Source organism: Pristis pectinata, chromosome 23 (assembly GCF_009764475.1).
Source record: "Pristis pectinata isolate sPriPec2 chromosome 23, sPriPec2.1.pri, whole genome shotgun sequence".
Taxonomy (NCBI): Eukaryota; Metazoa; Chordata; class Chondrichthyes; order Rhinopristiformes; family Pristidae; genus Pristis; species Pristis pectinata.
In genome coordinates, this window is record NC_067427.1 from 21,378,514 (window position 1) to 21,401,749 (window position 23,236).

A 23,236-nucleotide genomic window follows, 5' to 3' on the forward strand; every position below is an offset into this window, starting at 1 on the left:
CCTATTCATGCATTCCATGTCTCTGTGATTCAATGACTCTAACAAGGAAAAGCAAGAAAATGTGTGGCTTTGGGGGAGCACGTGGATTTCTGTCAGTGTGAGAGAAGATAATTGCAGATGCTGGAAACCTAAACTGAAACCAGAACCAGAAAATGCTGGAGATGCTCAGCAGGTCAGGTGGCATCTGTGGAGAGAGAAACGGAGTGAAGAGTAAATGGCCTGAAATGTTACACTGCTTTTCTTTTCAAGGATGCTGTCTGATCTGTTGAATGTGTCCAGCATTTTCTGTCTTTATCTGAGGCATCAAGGGACGGTTTCCATGTTAAAGACAATTTATTAAAGCAAGTTGTTCTTGTCGATAAGATCATCGGAATTTGTCATATACCAGAATGGAATAAAATTGTATTGAGCTGAAATTAAAATATATCAAAATCTCTCAAATATCAACAGAAAGGCAAAACACTGCAGAAGCTGGAAATCTGAAATAAATCACCAACATACTGGAAATAGAAAATGCCGAAAAAGCTGTGCAGCTCGGGTGGAGCAGGTGGTGCATCGAGTGGAGCTGCCGCCTCACAGCTCCAGTGACCTGGGTTCAATCCCGAACTCCAACACTGTCTGTGTGGATCCCTGTGACCATGTGGGTTTCCTCCAGGTGCTCTGTTTTCCTCCCACGTCCCAAAGGCATGGGGGTTGTTCAGTTAATTGACAACTGTCAATTGCCCCCAGTGTGTAGGTGAGTGGTAGAATCTGGGGAAAGTTGATGGGGATATGGGGAGAATAAAATGGGATTAATACAAATGATTGGTTAATGGTCAGCACAAACTCAGTGGGCTGAATGTCCTGTTTGTGTGCTGGATGCCTCTGTGATCCTCACAGAAGCCCTTAACTCTTTGCACAATTGTTCAACAACACTTGAACTAAGTGGCATTTCAGAGAACAGGTATGAGTCACTTGCAGTGCTGTGAAACTGGAGATATATAGACAATAACAAGAGAAGATGCCGGAAAGACTCAGCAGGTTAGGCAGCATCCGTGGAAAGAGAAGCTGACCTTACGTTTTGGGTCAAAGACTGGAAAAGAGAAAACAAGTTAATTTGAAGTTGCAGAGAGAGTTCGTAGAGCAGCAAGACTTGATAAGGACAGAGGACTTCCTTCTCTGGAAGGATGTTAGTGGATCAGATGGGCTTTTATGATGTGGGGTCGGTATGAAGATCTTTGAGTAAATTATTCGATTTATGCCATGCAGAAGTTACAATAAAATGAGGCTTGAACATCAATAAACTGTTTGTGGAACAGTAGCTAAGAGATGAGATTGGTCTTATTTTGCATCACGCAAGATTTGAATAAAGGGGAATAATTTTACTCCTGGATGCTGGTGTAAGATGAACAATATGTATTCAGCTGTCACAGGAGAGAAGTATAAGGAAAGATTGAATCAGTATCACATGCTCCACACTATCACCAATGCCAAAGCAGTGTAACTATCAGACTAATCTTTCGAATATCTATCAGCTAAACACAGAACAATCTATTCTTTCCACTTGTCTGCACCCTCATCAGAAACTCTTTAAAATCTAACTGAAGCATATGAACAGACAAAACCTGGAAGGATATCAGCTAATTCCAGCATTCCTTTCACTTCTCGATCAATATCAGTGACAGGGAGTGAATTCAGAAACTGGAGGTGCAAGGGGACTTGGGAATCCTAATGTAGGATTCCCTAAAGGTTAACTTGCAGGTTGAGCCAGTAGTAAGGAAGGTAAATGCAATGTTAGCGTTCATTTCGCGAGGACTAGAATATAAAAGCAAGGCTGTTATGCTGAGGCTTTATAAGGCATTGGTCAGACCACATTTGGAGTATTGTGAGCAGTTTTGGGCCCCATATCTAAGGAAGGATGTGCTGGCATTGGAGAGGGTCCAGAGGAGGTTTACAAGAATGATCCCGGGAATGAAAGGGTTAACGCATGAGGAGCATTTGATGGTTCTGGGCCTGTACTCGCTGGAGTTTAGAAGGATGAGGGGGGATCTCATTGAAACCTACAGAATATTGAAAGGCCTGGATAGTGTGGACGTGGAGAGGATGTTTCCAGTAGTGGGAAAGTCTAGGACCAGAGGGCATGGTCTCAGAAAAGAAGGATGTCCCTTTAGAATAGACATGAGGAGGAATTTCTTAAGCCAGAGGGTGGTGAACCTGTGGAATTCATTGCCACAGACGGCTGTGGAGGCCAAGTCATTGGGTATATTTAAAGGGGAGGTTGATAGGTTCTTGATTAGTAAGGGCGTCAAAGGTCACGGGGAGAAGGCAGGAGAATGGGGTTGAGAGGGAAAAATAAATCAGCCATCATCGAACAGCGGAGCAGACTCGAAGGGCCAAATGGCCTAATTCTGCTCCTGTGTCTTATGGTCTTATAAACGTCACAACAGTCTACAAATTCAAAACACAATTATGAGTTCCTCAGCCTCCCAAATTTCTAAAGATTCTGCAATGTTTCCCATAGACAGGAGGATAGAAAATACAACCCCAATATTTAAGAAAGGAAGGAGAGAGAAAATGTGGACGTATGTACCAGTTCTATGGAAGTAGGATACTTAGAAAATAGAACATAGAGCATAGAACACTACAGCACAGTACAGGCCCTTCGACCTACAATGTTATGCCGACATTTTATCCTGCTCTAAGATCTATCTAACCCTTCCCTCCCACATAGCCCTCCATTTTTCTATCATTCATGTGTCTATCTAAGAGTGTCTTAAATGTCCCTAATGTATCTGCCCCCACAACCACGCACCCACCACTCTCTGTGTAAAAACTTACCCCTGACATCCCCCTTATACCTTCCTCCAATCACCCTAAAATTACGTCCCCTGGTGTTAGCCATTGTCACACAGGGAAAAAGTCTCTGACTGTCTACTCAATCTATGCCTCTTATCATCTTGTACACCTCTATCAAGTCACCTCTCATCCTCCTTCTCTCTGAAGAGAAAAGCTCTAGCTCACTCAACCTATCCTCATAAGACATGCTCTCCAATCCAGGCAACATCCTGGTAAATCTCCTCTGCACCCTCTCTAAAGCTTCCACATCCTCTCTATAATGAGGCGACCAGAACTGAACACAATACTCCAAGTGTGGTCTGACCAGAGTTCTACAGAGCTGCAACATCACCTCACGGCTCTTGAACCAAATACCCTGACTAATGAAGGCCAACACTCCATACACCTTTTTAACAACCCTATCGACCTGCGTGGCAGCCTTGAAGGATCTCTGGACGTGGACCCCAAGATCCCTCTGTTCCTCCACACTGCTAAGAGCCCTGCCATTAACCTTGTATTCTGCCTTCAAATTCGATCTCCCGAAGTACTGCTACAATTGGTCCGAATTAACCCAGATTCAGGTTTGACAAATCTGTTGGTGTTTATTGAACTGGGAGAAGGAAGAACCAGTTGATGCAATTCATTTAGACTTTTATAGCCTTCAATAACGTGCCACACCAAAGTTATTAAACAACAGTAAAGCACCTGGAATTGGAGGTAGTATGATTGATCGAGGATTACTTAACTGACAGAAAACAGAAAGTGGGAATAAACGAGTCATTTTCAGTGGAAGTGTGACTGAGTGGGGTGCCACAGTGATTGGTGCTGGGGCTGCAAATGTTCACGACCTACATCAATGAGGGAACCAAATGTAATATGTCCAACTTCGCTGATGACGCCAAGAACCACAGGTGGTGATGAGACAGCGTACAGGAGCGAAATAGTTGGTTGAGTAGTGCTGTAAAAACAACCTCTCGCTCAATGTCAGTAAAACTAAAGAACTGATCATTAACCTCAGAAAGGGGAAGGGTGGGGCAAACATGCACCAGTCTACGTCGGTGGGTCGGCGGTGGCGAGGGTCAGCACCTTTAGTTTCTTGGGCGTTAACAAAGCAGATGACCTGTCCTGGGCCCAGCATATAGATGCAATCATAAGGAAAGCGTGCCAGCGTCTTTTCTTTCTTCGAAGGTTAAGGAAGTTCGGTGTGTCACCAAACACTCTTAACAAACTTCCACAGACGTACTGTCGAAAGTATCCTGACTGGTTGCATCATGGTCTGGTACGGCAATTCAAATGTGCAGGAATGTAAGAAGCTGCAGAGAGTCGTGGACTCAGCCCAATACATCACGGGCACATCTCTCCCCAACATTAATAGTATCTACAGGAGGCACTGCCTCGAGAAGACAACATCCATCATCAAAGATCCCCACCATCCGGGTCGTGCCATCTTCTTGCTGCTACCATCAGGCAGGAGGTGAGACCAGACCTGGAATATTGTGTACAGATGTGGTCTCCCTACCTGAGGAAGGATCTAGATTAGCTAAAGCCCATACAGTGAAGGGTCACCAAAATAATTCCTGGCATGGCAGATTTGTTAAAGGAGGAGAGATTAAGCAATCTGGTCCTATATCCTTTGGAGTTTAGAAGAATGAGAGCTGATTTTGTTGAAACATACAAAATTCCTAAGAAGCTTGACAGGGTAGATGTCACTGCTTCTCTGGGCTGGGGTGTCTAGAACCAAAGATCACAGTCTCAAAATAACGGGTCAAGCATTCAGAACAGAAATGAGAAGAAAGTTCTTAACCCAAGGGGAGTAACTCTTTGGAATTCTCTTGCTGAAAGTATATTCAAGACAAAGGTCAATGAACTTTTGGACATTAAGGGAATCAAGGGATATGGGGTGAGTACACAAAAGTGGCTCTGTGATAAATGAACAAACATGACCTTATTGAATGCTGGAGCAGGGCAAGGTAGGGGGGAGGGGGAAATCATAGAGCCATAGAATTATACAGCATGGAAACAGGCCCTTCAGCCCAACTCGTCCATGCCAACCAAGGTGCCTACCCAAGCTAACCCCACTTACCTGCGTTTGGCCCATATCCCTCTAAACCTTTCCTATCTATGTAGCTGTCTAAATGTCTTTTAAATGTTGTAATTGTACCTGCCCCTGCAACTTCCTCTGGCAGCTTGTTTCATATATGGACCGTCCACTGTGTGAAATGGACTATAAGATGTACTAGTACGAAATAGAAAGTCATACGATTTGCACAATTCCAGTAATGCTAAGATAAATGCATTAATAGTTAATATCAGTTGAAACACTCCAATTTTATTCACATTTTTAACATAAAAACAAGGCTCCAGCCAGTCTCGACATGAGCCTTTCAGGCCTCAGTAAGTACCTTCACATTCAGCTATCAGATCTGGGCCATTTCCTTCAGTGAAGTACAATTGATATATGATCACACGGTGCACATCCATAGTTTATGTCTGTTCTTTGGTGTGGTTGCCAATGACAATATTACTTAGGAAGCTGAGAAGGTCAACAAAACTGTTTCTTTTTAAAAGACCGATCTAAACCTGAACTTCAGTGGACTTTCCCATTCACTCTCTCTCCAAGTACATTAATTTGCTACCTGAACTCAATTATACCAGATGATTTATCATGGAGTGATAGAGCATGGAAACAGACCCTTTGGCCCACTGCATCTGTGCTGATGGACAACCACTTATTGATTAGACGCATCTCATGAGCTGTACTTTGGGGTCAACATTTAAAACCAAGGGAAAGGGTGATGAAAGAACAAGACCTTAAACCTGGTACAACCCTCATGGTATACTGGGTGGCAGTGTTTCTTCTGAGACTTGGACGTGACAATGGTGAAATACCAGCACACTGTCTCTGCAAAATCCTCCAAATCGAGTGGCAGTAGAAATATATCAATGTCAGTGTCCTCTCCCAACTTACCATCCCCAGCATTGCGCCCTATCTAGCCTCAGACAACTCAGTTGGGTAGGCTACATCACTCATATACCTGACATCAGACTCCCAAAACAGACATTCTATTTCGAGCTCAGTCAGTAGGTGGACAGAGAAACAAAAATACGGATCTTCTCAAAGCCTCTTTAAAAAACTGCAAGATCCCCCACTGACATTGATAGAGGTATAAAAGATCATGAGGGGCATTGACAGGGTGAAAGCACACGGTCTTTTTCTCAGGGAGGCGGTGCCACAAACAAGAGGGCATAGGTTTAAGATCAGAGGCGAGAGATTTAAAAGGGGCATAAGGGGCAACTTCTTCACACAAAAGGTGGTACATATTTGGAATGAACTGCCAGGAATAGTGGTTGAGGCGGGCACATTAGCAACACTTAAAAGCCATCTAGATAAGTACATGGATAGACGTTCAGAGGGCTATGGGCCAAATGTGGGCAGATGGGACTAGCTTGCTGGGGAACACAGTCGGCATGGACAAGTTGGGCCGAGGAGCCTGTCTCCATGCTGTATGACTCTATGATGCCTGGGAGTCCCTGCCTCACAACTATTCAGGTATTAGAGGTTTGCTGTAGCTTCACTGGGAGCACACGGAAGCCCAGTGTAAATGGCAGAAGGACAGCGTACCACCGCACAAAGTACCCACCAAACTCTCCCATCAAGCACATTAGCACATTCTGAATCATCTGTGGAAGGGTTTGGTTCCCACGTTGGCCTCATCAATTACCTGAGAACACATAGAACTAGAATCGATGCAAGTCATCCTCGATCCTGACGGACTGCTGAAGAAAAGATGAGGAATGCGCCTTTGAGCAGATTAAGATACATGACGGTAATACTCTGAGAGCTGGCCAGGATATTGCAATAAAAAAGTCATGGAGTTATACAGCACGGAAACAGGCCCTTCTGCCCAACTCGTCCATGCCGACCAAGGTGTCTTCCTGAGCTAGTACCATCTGCCTGCATTTGGCCTGTATTCTTCCAAACCTTTCCTATCCATGTACCTGTCCAAATATCCTTTAAACATTGTAAATGTACCTGCCTCTACCACTTCATCTGGCAGCTTGTTCCATATACCCACCACCCTCTGTGTGAAAAACTAGTCTCTCAGGTCCCTTTTTGATCCTCCCCCACTCACCTTAAACCTAAGGCCTCTAGTTTTAGACTCCCCTACAATGGGAAAAAGACTGCGATAATCCATCTGATCTATGCCCCTCATGAGTTTATAAACCTCTATAAAGTCACCCCTCAGCATCCTTCACTCCAGGGAAAACAGTCCCAGCCTATCCCATCTCTCCTTATAAATCAAGCCCTCCAGTCCTGGCAACATCCTTGTGAATCTTTTCTGCAGTCTCCCTAGCTGAATCACATCCTTCCTACAGTGACCAGAACAGCACACAGTATTCCAGTTGTGGCCTCACCAATACCTTGTACAGCTGTGACATGGCGTCACAATTCTTGGATTCAGCACCCTGTCAGATGATCGCAAGTATGCTATACATCTTCTTCACCACTTTGTCTACCTGTGTCACCATTTTTAGGGAACTATCTACTTGTACCCCTATATCTCTGTTCTACCACATTCCCCAGGGCCCTGTCATTCACAGTGTATGTCCTGCCCTGGTTTAACTTACCAAAATGCATCACTTAGCACTTGTTCAGGTTAAATCCCATCTGCCATTTTTTGGCCCTGTTTCCCAGTTAATCTGGATCTAATTGGAGACTTGGACAACCTTCTTCACTGTCCACCACACCACTAATTTTGGTGTCATCCGCAAACGTACTAACCATGCCACCTACGTTTTCATCTAGATCATTAGCATATATGACAGTGGACCCAGCACCGATCCCTGCAGCACACCACTAGTCCCAGGCCTACAATCTGAAAAACAACCCTCCACTTTCACGTTGCCTGATTTTTTTCAGAATCAAGGATATGTTGATGTGACTGAACTTAATTTTTCAAGATGACTTAGGAAAACCACAAAATTAACTCAAGCAAACTGGCATTATAGTAATGGGTTCAAGCATCAGGCAACCTAAATAAAATGTCGGAGACACAAGAAATTCTGCAGATGCTGGATTCTGGAGCAATACACAAAAAGTGCTGGAGGAACTCAGCAGGTCGCAGATTGGGTGACCGCTTCGTCGAGAACCTTTGCTCCATCCGCCGCAACAGCCAAGACCTCCCGATGTCCACCCACTTCAACTCCACATCCCATTCCCATACTGACATGGTATGGCCTCCTCTACTGCCACATTGAGGCCAGGCGCAGGTTGGAGGAACAACACCTCATATTCCGCCTTGGGAGTCTCCAACCTGATGGCCTTAACATCGATTTCTCTAACTTCTGGTAACCTCACCCCTTCTTTTTCTTCCCACCCCCCTCCCACTCCTTTGTCTTCCCTTATTCCTATGGCTCCCTTCTCCCACCTTGATGACCTGCCCATCTCCTCTCCTCCCCTCCCCTATCCTTTATTCCATGGTCCACTGCCATCCCCTAATGGATTCCTTCTTCTTCAGCCCTTTGCCTCTTCTACCTAGCACCTCTCAGCTTATTACATCTTCTTCCCTTCCCCACCCACTACCTTCCCCCTCCCACCTGGACTCACCTATCACCTGAACTCACCTCTCCTCTGCCGGCATGTGCTCCTCCCCCTCCCCCCACCTTCTTATTCTGGCTTCTGCCCTCTTCCTTTCCAGTCCTGATGAAGGGTCTCGGCCCAAAACGTTGACTATTTCCCTCCATGGATGCTGCCTGACCTGCTGAGTTCCTCCGACACTTATTGTGCACAAATAAAATGTCATGCACTTATTAATAAGGGAGGTCCGGTGGAAGCATTTTATTGAAAAGATAATCAGTCAGATTTTGGAATTAAAGCTGTGAGTTGTAAAGTGCAAATCTAATTGTGAAACACAGAAATCTGTGCATTGGCATCTCTTTCGTCAGCTGGTGTCTCACCAAGAGACTCCACACTCCAATGCATGGAAACATGCAATTTGTGCACTTACATCACAGGTGCATGCTAACCTCATTCACAACGTGTTCTAATTTGCACAAAATCCCATTCACTCATCACTGACAACCCTCATTAATTTTCCATTCAACGACAGCTCAGTTATAAAATAGTCATCCTTGATTTCAAATCCATCCAGATCCTTTCCTTCCCTATCTCAGCCTTCAGCCCTCTGAGATCTCCATCTTGCTCCAACTGTTGTTTCTTGCACCTCTAAGGCAGTTGTCACAAGTAATTGGAAGGCAAATGAAATGTTGGCCTTCATTTCAATTGGGAAGGAATATTAAAGGGTTAAGTCTTGCTACAGATGTAGAGAGTGTTGATGGGACCACACTTGGAGTACTGCATACATTATTGGTCTCTTTATTTCAGGGAATTCAGAGACAGGTCACTTGGTTCATTCTTGGGATGAAAGGAATGCTGTTTGAGGAAAGGTTGAATGGTTTGGTATTCATAGGAGTTTAGGAGGATGAGAGGTGATTTAATTGAAACATAAGATTCTGAAGGGGCTGAGCAGAGTAGATGCTGAGGAAATCTAGAACTCAGGACCTATTTTCAGAATATAAGAGGGATGAAGAGGGTTTCCTTCAGTCAAAGGGCTGTGAATTTTTGAAATTTTCTACTCGAGAGAGAGTTGTGGAGGTGGATATTCAATTCTGAGGAAGATGGATATTCGGACTATTGGGGAATCAAGGCTTGTGGGAAACAGACAGGAAAGTGGAGCTGAGGCCAATATCAGATCAGCAATGTTCACAATGAATGGCAGAGCAGACTCAAGGGGTCATATGGCTTACTCCTGCTCATCTTTTTTATATTCTTCAGGGATATATATGTGGTATGGTAAACAAAACTGCATTCTTCAGCAGTGAGTGGAAGTCATGGGTCCAGTTTTTCTCCAGCAAATCATCTGATAGTGTGAATTTCTCCGCCTACCCCAACCCCACTCCACAATAACCTGAGGTAGTTACAAAAATGGGCCATTGAGCAAATTGTGTTTACTTTTGGTGGGAGAATTTGGAAAGAGATTTCTCTAAAGTTTCATTCTGTAGCCAAACCTGCAGCAAAAATGCATCTTAACTCAAAATAAACCAACATTACAGGTTGTCGCACTGCCATATTAGTTTTGTGGCCTTCATACACAAAAAATGACCAAGTTTCATATTCCAACACACCAATAAGAAACCAAGGAGCTTTTCAACAAAAGTTTAAAATGAGCCGTGAGGTGAATGCAGATCTGTTTCCTTCTCTGAACCCCTATGGTCTGGCTGACCACAAGACTGACAAATCCATAGGGAAGTAGCAGCTTTAGCTCCACCAAGTCTTGATTTATCCCCAAAAGCCTTTGGAGATGTTAATGCTCAAATTGGTGCTGGAAACAAACCCATTCATTACCCTTTCAAGATCCTGATAAACCCAGAATATCTCCATCAAAACGTCATCAAAGAACCGAGCCCCAAGGACCAATTCACTGAGAGGAATAAGAGGAACCAGTTCATAGATCTGATTAAGCTGAAGATAGTGCAATCAAAAGGAGTGGGTCTGGTTTGCATTGATCAGTGGTGTGATTTTGCTTTAAATTATAAAGCAAGTAGGATTCAGAGAAGCTTCAGTAACTTGCAAGGAAGCTGCAGAAAGGATTGAACCCCAGTACACATAGACTCAAAGAATAATACAGTATGGAAACAGGCCTTTCAGCCCAACTTGTCCATACTGACCAAGGTGCCCACCTAAGCTAGTCCCATTTGCCTACATTTGGCCCATGTCCCTCTCAATGTAGTGTAGCGGTTATCATAATGCTATTACAGCGCCAGCAACCTGGTTTCAATTCTGGCCACTGTCTGTAAGGATTTTGTACGTTCTCCAAGTGTCTACGTGGGTTTCCTCCGGGTGCTCCGGTTTCCTCCCACATTCCAAAGACGTACGGGTTAGGAAGTTGTGGGCATGCTATGTTGGCACGGGAAGTGCGGTGACACTTGCGGGCTGCCCCCAGAACACTTGACACAAAAGATGTACTTCACCGTGTGTTTCGATGTACATGAAAGATATCTTACCTTATCCATGGGAAAGGTTTGGGGAAAGGAAATATGGGAAAAGACTCTGATCATTGAGGGGAGTGGTGTTCAAAACCAATTAAAGTTAAAAGATCTATTCTTGTGAATTAAGTTTAAAATTAAAAAGGAACAGTGCATTGAGGCAGATCGGTATAACAAACTATCAAATGAACATTGAGTTGTACTGTGATGTGAGCCTTGATCAGTTTCATTCCAGCTGGGCAGGTTCAGATCAAATTCAGGAATTATCATATCAGCAGAGAGGTGAGAGTTATTTGCCAACAGCTCAGAAAAAGTAAACCAAGAACCTTTGATTATTACTTCAAGATCAATAGCTTCTAACTGTTACAGTTTGAGAAATAAATTGACTTCTCTCAGGTAAAAATAAATCTTGAGGTTAATAATTTCAAATGATTAATATAAACATAGTTGTTAAAAGTAACACGTTTCCTGTATTTCATTATCTCAGCACTCTATCATTCTTCCCTCAACTAAATACACATATAAATGGTTTCCCTGTTGAATTATACTTTGAAATAATCAATAAATCCAGATTGTAGATTTTTTTTAAGTTACAAAATCATCAATTATTGATCTATTTCTTTTTGCTTTGTTTTGCAATGAATTATAGTTATGCATGTTGGAAACACTTCCACAGTATCCCAGAAAATTGCACAGATGCATGTAGTTCTGATCCAACTTTAGCTGCTAGTGACAGCTCTTGCAATAAGCATCCAATTGCTTACTTCCTCCACAAATTCTCCTTTCTGACCTGAATTGGTCCCACCTTCTCTGAACTACACATTCACTACTTACATCTTTATTTTGAAAGAAAAACTTTGGTGTTCCTTTTTATATTAGTCACTAATTCATTCTCTCACCTTTTACCCCTTACCTCCTTATAGAAAGGAATGTGGTTAAACTGGAAAGAGCGCAGAGAAGATGAACAGGGTTGTTGCCAGGACTAGAGGGCCGAAGTTATAGGGAGAGGTTGGCCAGGCTATGTCTTTATTCCTTGGAACATAGGAAAATGAGGGGTGACCTTATAGAAATGTTTAAAATTATGAAAGGCAGACATAATGTGGATGGTAACAATCTTTTCCCCAGGGTGGGAGAGTCCAAGACTAGGGGGCATAGGTTTAGGGTGAGAGGAGGAAGATTTAAAAGGGACCTGAGGGGCAACTTCTATATGCAGAGGGTGGTGAGTATATGGAATGAGCTGCCAGAAGAAGTGGTTGAGGCAGGTACAATAGTATCATTTGAGAAGCACTTGGATAGGTACATGAAGGGGCGGGGCTTGGAGGGATATGGGCCGAATGCAGGAAATTGGGACGAGGTAGGACTGTGGTTGGCATGGATTGTTTGGGCTGAAGGGCCTCTATCTGTGCTGTATTGCTCTCTTGACATGTTTGCGATGATGACACGTACAGGAGTGAGATCAATCAGCGAGTTGAGTGGTGTTGCAACAACAACCTTGCACTCAATGTCAGCAAGACCAAGGAATTGATTGTGGACTTCAGGAAGGGGAAGTTGGGAGAACACACACCAGTCTTCATTGAGGGGCCAGCGGTGGAAAGGGTGAGCAGCTTCAAGTTCCTGAGTGTCAGCATCTCAGAGGATCTATCTTGGGCCCAACACATTGACGCAATCATGAAGGCGCATGCCAGCGGTTCTACTTCATTCGGAATTTGAGGAGATTTGGTATATCACCAAGGACTCTTGCAAGTTTCTAAAGCTGTACAGTGGAGAGCATTCTGACTGGTTTCATCCCCGTCTGGTATAAAGGCTCCAACGTGCAGGATGGAAAGAGGCTGCAGAGGGTTGTAGACTCAGCCAGCTCCATCACAGGCACAACCCTCCCCACCATCAAGGACATCTTCAAGAGGCGGTGCCTCAAGAAAGTGGCATCCATCATTGACCCTCACCTCCCGGGAGATGCCTTCTTCATGTTACTACCATTGGGGATATGGTACAGGAGCCTGAAAACCCACATTCAACATTTCAGGAGCAGCTTCTTCCCCTCTGCCATCAGATTTCTGAACGGTCCATGAACACTACCTCGTTATTCCTCTTTTGCACTATTTTTTTTTGTAACTTATAGTCATTTTTATGTCTTTATTTCTTGCACTGTACTGCTGCCGCAAAACAACAAATTTCACGACGTCAGAGATAATAAATCTGATTGACTCTCTGACTCCTCTGCACTTTTACATTTAGCTTGATGCTTCACTGCATTATGAATCTTCCGTTGTAATGCTGCTGCAAGCAAGTTTTTCACTGCACTTGTACTTCATCGTACTTAATAAACTTGAAATGATTTGATTCATTGCTATATATTACAGTATATGTTACATTTTTATAAGCCTCTCTTTCATGTCTTATTTTAACCATTTAATCTCTAGATCTTTTGTTTACCAGGGCCAGATCCATTTCAGCTTGTTCTTAAGCTTGAATGTTCCTTTTCTTTTCCAACATGTACTTTAAACCCGATAGTCATTCTCCCCCAAGTGCCCTTCTACTGAAATAATCTCCATTTGACATGATTCCTTCCCCATAACAAATCCAACACTCCTTCTGCTCAGTGGTCAGCACGTTGACCCAGGTTTGATTCTGACCTCTGGTGTTGTCTGTGACCGTGAGTTTCCTTTAGGTGCTCCAGTTTTGCCCCATGTCCCAAAAACCTCCTGAAAGGTTAATTGGCTACTGTAAATTACCACTGGTGGAGTTGGATGTCAGGAGAATCTGGAGGGCATTAAAGGGCTTGTGAGAGAGGTTACAGGAAAATGTGGAGGAATGGGATTAATGGGTTGCTCTGAGTACAGACTCAATGGGTTGAATGGTCTTCCTCAATGTCATAAGAGAGAATGAGCTAATAAAGAGCTAAATAAATATGTTTTAAGGTATTTCTTCCCTATCTTTAATAACTCCCCCAATAGCAGTACTTTGTAGTTGTAGTGTTGACCTGTGAAAATTCCCTATTGCTCCTCTATTTTTTCATTAGGTTTCTGCCAGTCTCATCTTCCTTGTTTTACTCTGGAGTCCTTCCTTGTAATTCAGTACAATTCCTTACCAGCATCACCAGCTAATCATCCCATACAGATTCTCCTCACAACTCTGTTGAGATGCAACTTATCCACCTTGAACTGATCCCTCCTGCCTTAACCAGTCCCAATACCTAGGCATTTTAAGTCCTTCTTTTGTACCACTTCTCCACTGATGGGTTACCTGTCATTTCCTGCTGTTGCTATGGGCACATGTGTGACACGAGGAATTATCTTGAAATTACTGCTTTTGTCCTGAAGGCCAAATGGTTGAAAAATACAGGTGGCATGCATTAAGTTTGCTGTAATTCTTAATGATGTGGCATGCAGATGGAGATTGTTTGCAATCGTAACGCTGGTACCAATTTACAAATGGGCAGAATGCAGAGAAATTAGTATGTGGGTGAATTGGTCTCTGGCTTGATACCCCTAACCAAACAGCTTGCCGCCTCCTTGCAATGTAGCTGTCTATGACTGACTTGGTTTCTCCCCCAGTCCTATGCTCAATTTACAAAATATCGCAGTGTATTATTGCAACTAATTGGTAGAATAAGCAAGGGACTTGGCAGAACACTTTTTTTTACGAGAATGCACTTTCAAAAGCTTCAACACTATTATGCATAAAGATGGCACGGAAGGGATTGTTCATTTTAAATAATGCACTCAACATTTAATTCAACCGCATAAACTTTCGAAAGTGCATTCAACAAAGCTGCAGCGGAAAACAGCAGAAAAATTCAAAGCCGGACGCACATGCAAGAAACTTCTTGCTGCTACATTGAAGGTGTCAAACTCGTCCCCGCAATACACCTGCTCTCTCTCTCTGCCGTTCCCAGATCACTTGATTGTCAGCAGAACCAACCAATCAGCGTGCGCCCTCGGCCGAGGAGGCGACCAACCGCCGCGCGGCGTGGGGGCGGGGCGGCTGGGTGACAAGGCATCACGAGTGGGGGGGGGGGAAGGCCCGGGAGCGCGGAGGTGACGAGGCAGAGTCCCGGGGAAGAGTCGTTGGCTGGACCTTGCTGGTGAGTTACACAGTGCAAGCCTGGCCAGCACTGCACCGCAATCCCCTCTGTTGCCGGCAACCCCCTGAATTGCAGCTGGCACTTCCCCTCTGCAGATGAGGGGCCTACGTGTCGCACGGGGGGAATGCAACGACCTCTGCAATAATGCAGCCTGAAGGTTGCAATGGCATTGCTGATATTGCAGTAATTCTCACTTGCATGTCGAAATGAAACCAAAGCACCTCAGTTGTTATGCTACGGGCCGCTGCTTGTGCTGCATTCGTATGCAAAGCAGCAGCAATCGGAAATTTGAGATGAGAACGGTGCATGGTATTTGGTTGCGCGTTGAGGCCTGTTGCGACCTTCTTTGGGATTTAATTGCCGAATCATTGAACATACAGCGGCTTTAAATAAACCGCTCCGCCGTTATCCTGATGATACCATTGCTCACGATGCAGCATTACACGTGGGGTGTTGGGGGCACACGAAAATAATTCCAACGAATAATACAGCACTGAACAAGGCCATTCGCCATACCAAGTGTATGGCAACAGTCGTACCCTTCTAAACGTGCACTTGGTCTGTAGCTTACAATGGCTTGGCGACTAAGTGCTTGTGAAAGTACCTGCCTCCACCACCGGTAGTGCTGCAAATAGCCTGTATTTTGGATTGTGTGTCTGTTGATTAGAGAAATGTGATCGTCCAGTTGGTTTATTTTCCATTTGGAAAGTAAATATTGTCACTTGGCTGATGTCAACATTTTGAGGGTCCTACTGGAACCTTTGACCAGAGCCAGTGTCACAGAGCTGAACAGAAGCTGCTGGAGGAACTCGGTGGATCAGGCAGCAACTGTGGAAGGGAATAGACAGTTACTGTTTCAGATGGAGACCCTTCATTTGGACTCGTGAGTTCCTCCAGCATCTTGTGTGTTGCTCCAGATTCCAGCATCTGCAGCCTCTTTGTGCCTCAACTGAGCTGCATGTTACTTATGATTCTTTGTGCTCTTCATTTGCTCATAGGTGAATTAGATGCCTAGCTGTGGCTATGGCAACCAGCCTGGATGCAGATATTGTTCGGGAGGTATTGGAATGCCCCATCTGCATGGAGACCTTCAACCAGACTGTAATAAGACCGAAACTCCTGCAGTGTGGACACACCATCTGCAAGCAGTGCCTGGAAAAGCTGATCGCAGACAGCATAAATGGAGTGCGTTGCCCCTTCTGCAGTAAGATAACAAGGATGAACAATTTGTCCCAATTGTCGGACAATCTGACGGTTTTAAAGATCATTGACTCAGCCAGTCTGAGCGAGGCGATGTGTATGGTCATGTGCAAGGTCTGCCGGAAGAGGCTGCCTCGCAACTTCTGCCAGAAGTGCAGCCTGGTCCTCTGCGAGAGCTGCAGAAACGACCTCCACCAAGCACAAGGGCACGCAGTCGTCACGATCCGGGCCGCGGCCGAGCAGCGGCGGAAGGAGGTCGGGACCAAACTCGCCAAGCTGCGGGAAATGCTGGCGGACCTGGACCGCAAGAAGGCAGCGGTGGACGCCGTCGCGAAAAGCATGCAGGCGAAGTACAAAGCGGTCCACCAGGATTACTCCCGGGCCGAGAGGAGGGTGCAGGAAGAGCTGGCCAAATCTCGCCGGGCTTTCACCTCGGCTGTGTCAGAAGTGGAGAGGATGAACAGTCAGGTGTTGGAGGAGCACGCCTACCTGATCAACATTGCAGAGGTGCAGATCGTCTCGAGGTGCGACTACCTCAGCACCAAAATCAAACAGGCAGACACTGCGCTTCTTGAAGAAGACATCGACGAAGAAGATCCTGACCTGACCAACAACCTGCCTGCCCAGTTGACGCTGCAGCAAATTGAACTGGTTAAGAGGGATCACCTGGATCCCATCGAGGTCGGTCAGCTTGAAACGCGGCCTTACACTGTCGCCATTGAAGAAACGCTCATGGAGACGTTCACGCCCTCTGAGCCGACGCAAGAGGCAGACTCATCCAAAGAAACGGCCAGCTTCCCAACTCCGGCTTCTCCCCCCAAAAATAGGGCGCCTGAGAGTGTGGCCTCCGGGCCTCCAAGCTGTCAGCTCTTGAAGAAGATCGGTTCGCACGGCAACTTGCCGGGGATGTTTCACCTCCCAGTGAGCCTGTGTGTGACAGCGCAAGGGGAAGTGCTGGTGGCAGATCGGGGCAACTTCCGGGTGCAGCTCTTCAACAGGAAAGGCTTCATGAAGGAGATTCGGAGAAGCCCAAACAGTATCGATAACTTTGTCCTGAGTTTTCTTGGTGCTGAGCTCCCTAACCTGATACCGCTTTCTGTGGCTGTGAACAGCAGCGGCTTAATAGGCATCACTGATAACTATGACAACTCTGTCAAGATTTACACGACTGGGGGACAATGTGTAGCCTGTCACAGGAACCAGTTGACGAAGCCCTGGGGTATTGCAGCAATGCCCTCCGGACAGTTTGTGGTGACAGATGTGGAAGGCGGGAAGCTGTGGTGCCTCACGGTGGACCGTAACGTTGGCGTTGTGAACTACTCCCGGCTGTGCAGCGCCGTTAGGCCGAAGTTTGTGACCTGTGATGCCAACGGCAGCATCTACTTCACCCAGGGCCTGGGCCTGAACTTGGAGAACAGCCAGAACGAGCATCACTTGGAGGGCGGCTTCTCCATTGGCTCCGTCAGCTCAGAGGGGCAGCTCAGCCGACAGTACAGCCACTTCTTTGCTGAAAATGAAGACTTCCGTTGCATCGCGGGGATGTGCGTCGACGCGGGTGGGAACCTCATTGTTGCTGACAGTGGACGCAAGGAGATCCTTCTCTTTCCCAAGGAGGGTGGGTTTGTCAGTCTGTTGCGGGAAGGCCTGGTATGTCCAGTTGGTGTGGCCGTGTCAGCGAAGGGTCAGCTGCTGGTGTTGGATTGCTGGGATCACTGCATTAAAATCTACAGCTATCATACAAGGCGGCAGATAGTAAACTGATCTTCAAATGGCAAGCCTGCACTCCTCTCCAATCAGTGAGCTCATTCCCATCAGCAGAACAATCAACCTCTTTAGATTTGGTCTCCCTGTGAAATGTTGCAGATTTCACTGTGGATAATAGTAACTAATTAAGATCTGACCATGAAGTTAACTCTTCTGCATGCTGGAAAGCCTATAAAATAGATCACTCTGGTGGGTGTATCATGGTACACGGTCAGATCATTTGATTTGCAGTTTGTAAACAGTGTTTCAGTTACCTTGCTTCACAGAGAGTGCCACTTTAATAAAGCATTTTAGAAAATAAAATTGTTGGGATTTTTTGCCACATTCTGGAACAATAATTATAATTTCAAAAGAAAAATGGTAGCAAAATATTTTCTATCCCATCCCTTGAGTATCCAAATGAATTGAAAGTGGTTCTGTTGGGCAGTCGCCAGATTTGAGGCTGTCACTTTGGTGTATGTTTACGTGAGGTTTTGTAATTTTTGTTGAGAAATGATAAGGAAAGTGGAGTTTGTTTTAAATAAAACATTTCCTCTCACAAGCCTACCTTTGCGTATCTACTATAAAGTGACACTGGTAAACTGATGCTGGACAGAAGTACTCAACAGTCATGCAAGTGAAGTGTTTTTAAAATTTTGATTCAAAATGCCATGTTGCTGCATGTCACTGAAATGAAAATACGTTTTGTTTGTGTTATCTTTAAATGGAAGATTTGCGCTCTTGCTAATGCATTTGTTAATTATTGCTTCCCTTGGAACTGAAGAAAACTTCTCTGGTGAAATAACTGCAGCAGTTTTCCTTCTGGCCATTGGCTGGTGCTGCAATGAAACGCTGACTTGACAGAAATTTTCCACTTTGTGGTTCATTAAACAACTCCTGACTCTGACATTATTAATTCGGGCATTGGCATGAGGTGGCTAAGTTAGATTCTTGTCAGATTTGTGTTTATTTTAATCATTTCTGTTTAATCAAGTTCTGGGATCACATTGTTAAGTCATAGAGCTATACAGCACAGAAACAGGCCCTTCAGCCCAACTCATACATGCCAACCAAGATGCTTAACTGAGCTCGTCCCACTTACCTGCTTTTGGCCCGTATCTGTTAACTGTTTAAACCTTTTCTGTACATGCAGCTGTCCAAATGCCTTTTAAATGTAAATTGTATCCGTCTCTACCACTGCAGCTCATCTGTGTACTCAACATCCTCTTATGTGGGGAAAATAGTGTTAAATTATGCTGTATAACACACCCTCAGGACTGCACAGATCTGCCAAACTAGGCTCTGTGCTCCCATTTCGGAGGAAGGCTTGAATATAACCTTCTGACGACACATTTATTCTCCAGTTACTTCTTTTGACCTAAAAGATAGCAGCCTTGCGTCCAACCAGTTCAAGGTTCTGTGATCACCAATTCCACCTTTTCCTTTACTCTAGGCATTAGTTACTATGCAAACATCGTATGAGAGAGAGATGTACACTAGGGTATTGTGGTCCCTGAATCTGAATGTTCTGAAATTAAATCCCAATACAAAAACTTGAGCATGAAAATATATTTCTAAATTGTATTGGAAGAAACGTTTAAAAAATGTTCCATCTTCTCAAATAGAATTGCAACTTCTTATGTCAGCAGTTTGGAAAGAAAGCAATGTATTCCTCACCAATGCTGATCCCTCAATCAACATTTACAAAACAACTGATCTTAATCACATTAATGTGGGAGCTTGCTGTGAGCTGTGTGGTTGCTATGATTACAACAGTAACTACGCTTCATTGGTTGTAAAGCTCAGTGATGAGGTCATGAAAGGTGCGATAATAAATTAGTCCTTTTTTCATGTATTTGAAAAATAAAATGCAAAATTTGGATGAAGTCTCCCTTGGCTTCATGGGCCAATGGCTAACAGTCATCATACACAAGCTGTGCTGGCTCAGATGTTATGACTTTTTTGGTGAGAATAAGTTGATAATGTTTTCTTTTAAAAGACTAGAACAATAATGGAACAGAAATGTCAATGAGACTTGAACATTTTGAGTTAGAAGTTGATGAGTTCACACACACTTTAACAAACATAAACTAGGGTGACCTTTCAGTTGATGATTGAGCGACTGGTTCCCTATCAAGTTTTTATTATTTAGTTTGGATGTTGAATCAAGGTTATGGCTGCCCTCTTGGTTCAACTGATCAATACAAGGTTCCAGGATGCAACTTGAAGAGCAAGAGTTTGTCCCACCTGATAATTAACACTCAGCCAGCATCACTGATTGAGATTATCTTGTTACTTCCCTTATTTTATCCTTGTGACACCTTGTAGGGTGCTAATTGGCTGTTGGGTTTACTTGCATTACAACTGTGCATGTACTTAATTGCCTGTAAAGCACTTTTGGATGTTTTGAAGTTGTGAAACACACAATAAAAGTGCAAGTATCTTTACTTTGGACACTGCAGCATCAGTTAATGGGCCAGAATCTGTGGTCCTCAGAACTGCCTTGATTTATCTGAGATGGACAACTAGAAGGGGTAGAGGGGTGGAGGGCTGTAGGCTGGATCCCTCGGAGAGGCCTTGTGTGTCCTCCAGGCCTATCACCACATGAGATCACAGAGCAAGTCCTGTCCACAAAGTTATAAAGCCTGATAGGTCAAGCATGGTGGTTTAGCTTGAATTGTCAAAGCTATCAGAACAGTAATATGTCTGAATGTTTCAGGCAAAATAACAAAAAAAAGCCCAGTCTTTCGCACCTATTCTCCAGTATGGAATACACATATCGATTCCCATTGTTACTTTGGGCTTCATTGTGGGAGTCCCATGAGCTGTCCAGGAGCAGAGTGATGTCATGCGAAAGATATGACCCATCAACTGCAATTTTGGGTTGTCCATTTCTGCTGAAACTCTGGAGTTTCTCACAGTTGCAAGTCAACTGTTGGCATGACCCTACGAAGTCACAACCAGGTTTGCTGTCTGCGTAAAACCCAGTGAAAAATTGTTTGCTTCGACTTCACACACATCCACACCCACTGCAAAGTGAAATTGTAGATTCTAAGCACATCCTAATCAACAAACAACAACACTCCATGTCTAGATAATGCATGTTGATTTGTGCATTAAGCACCGATGCTCCCAAAACTTTCAAATTTTGGTCACGAGTTTTTCTCAAGGGTCATTTTGGGATCGGAAGGCTGTTTCATTTTAATCCTTCTCACAGACAATATCCAACAGAATGCCTGGATTTTGCAGTCAACATTCCCTTCTGCCGTCAAAGACATATCTCTGTGTTGTGAACTTCCCCTTTTCTAACATCATTTGCTGCCAGGCATCTATTCAAAGTGATCCCTGGAATCCAGTGACTGGTGACATCAAGCTGACTGAGCAGCATTAAGCAATTTTACACATAATGATTCATAAAAGATTTAAACATTTTACAGAAAACCAGGAACATACACGACAGTTAAGTAGACGGTGAAGTATAAAGCTTTTCCTTTCTTTTATTTAAAATTCCACATTTTTTTAATATCTGAGAGAAAAACAATACACAAGATTGCACTTTTTCGGGACCTGACATGGTGCTGAGCAGTAATGGTTCAGAGTACCATTAAAACTCACTTAGACCTTTTGCAATGAAGAACAATATATTCAAAATGCTTTAGTCTAAAAATAGTTCACCGTAATTCAATTGATCTCTCTTGGTTCGATTGGCAACGGCAGCAAACAGACTGTGGGAAAGGGCTGTATTACTGACGCTAACTTCGTGATTTCCATGGTAACACACAAGCAAAGGGATCCCAAATTGCTGTCAGTTTCATGGTGGTGTGATTAACATTAAAACTGCTAACTGTGCCCAAATACTTAAGAGCATCTTTTCTGGGGTGTAAACAGTTTTTGCATCCATGAGTAAAATCACAGTTCAGAAAGAAACAGGACTTACGGGCACCTATTATGTTGCTTTGGATGCCTGACAGTTAAAACGTGAATATCTGGCAGATCCTCCATAACCTTGTGTTGAAATTAACCTGAAAAGTTCAATAATGGATCCTGGCAGGAGTGTACATCAAAGCTTAATCGTTTGTGGATTCATCGACTTGTGAGCAGGCATACCCCCACTAATCTGAGTGATATCTATGATGAAGATCTACATTTCTCCTTTGCAGGACAATTGTTGGAGCAGGATATTTGGATTCAAGGGCCTGTCACTTGAATTCCCACAGGGTTTATTCAAATCTTCATGCAAGGTAAGCTGAGTACCACATTTTAAAATGGGAGAAGAGAGAGTCCCCAAGAGCAACGTTGAGGGACTGACTCCAAAATATAGGTGTTAAGGAACAATTAACCCTACCTCAGCGATGGAAACTACAGACCCCCTCATGCACTACCATGGACTTGTCTCTGATTGTCTTTTTTTTGCACTAGAGTTTTGTTTTTGCAGTCTTTCTCTCTCTTCATTGTCTTGTATAATTTATGAATAACTTACATTCTGTGTGTTGTCTGTGCCTATGTGCTGTGATGCTGCTGCAAGCAAGTTTCTTATTGTACTTGTACCTCACCGTACTTGTGCACATGACAATAAACTTGACTTAAAAGTAAGGAAACAAGAAGAGAGCCTCACTGAATTTCAAAGGTCCAAGCTGCTTGCTGGCAGAAACGGATACAGAGGACAAATCTGTACAAAGCTTCTGTACAGAATGGTGGTTGTTTGGGTTGTGGTCAGGTAGGTAAGAATGGTTATGGAAGTGCTCTTCCCCACACCCAAATAATTGGTTTCATTGCAGTAACAATGTATGAGAAAGGGTGATTTTTATCTTACCTTTCTGATATTGGAGCCAAAGCTGTTGCTGGACCTTCTTACTTGGAAAATGTATTTTGCACGTGAGCTCTGAGCCATAAAGAGCCTCAGCAATGTAGTGACTGCCGTACTGTTGGATGACGGATATCAGGTCCTCTCTGCTGCTCTCCCCCTTGAGCATTTTCAACACACTGGAGAAACCTGGACACCAAAAGAGTTCACGGTTATAGGATAAAAAGCTGGGAGTTTAGGCACTTGCAAACCGAACATAAAAACGGAAGAATTAGGAGCAGGAGATTCAGCCCATCAAACCTGCTTTACTGTTCACTAAGATCATGGCTCACCTGTACTTTACTGCCTGGCCCCCGTTACTCTTCATTCCTGTGCCATTTAAAATCTGACAGTCTTGAAAATACTTAATTACTCAGCTACCATAACTCAATTGGGTACAGAATTCCTAAAATTTGCATTCTTCCTCATCTCCATTTTAAGTTGGCAACCTCTTGTCCTGTCAGTCTCTTCGCCCAGTTATGAACACGATGTTTTTCACAATTGTT

The 23,236-nt window shown here is 44.1% G+C and overlaps 2 protein-coding genes across 7 annotated transcripts in view; one reads left to right on the forward strand and one right to left on the reverse strand.

Annotated features, from left to right (window-relative positions):
- The window catches only part of LOC127581979 (astrotactin-2-like), a 1,282,697-nt gene that overhangs the window by 461,723 nt on the left and 797,738 nt on the right, over positions 1–23,236 (reverse strand). For all 6 annotated transcript variants that reach the window (XM_052036829.1, XM_052036827.1, XM_052036825.1 and 3 more), the window contains one exon: positions 22,701–22,880. In XM_052036829.1, the coding sequence (XP_051892789.1) occupies positions 22,701–22,880 (180 nt within the window). The remainder of the gene's footprint in view (positions 1–22,700; positions 22,881–23,236) is intronic.
- trim32 (tripartite motif containing 32) lies at positions 14,868–20,331 on the forward strand. The gene is made up of 2 exons (XM_052036830.1): positions 14,868–14,944; positions 15,943–20,331. Exon 2 carries the CDS (start codon positions 15,968–15,970, stop codon positions 17,903–17,905), a length of 1,938 nt encoding a protein of 645 aa, XP_051892790.1. The 5' UTR covers positions 14,868–14,944; positions 15,943–15,967; the 3' UTR covers positions 17,906–20,331.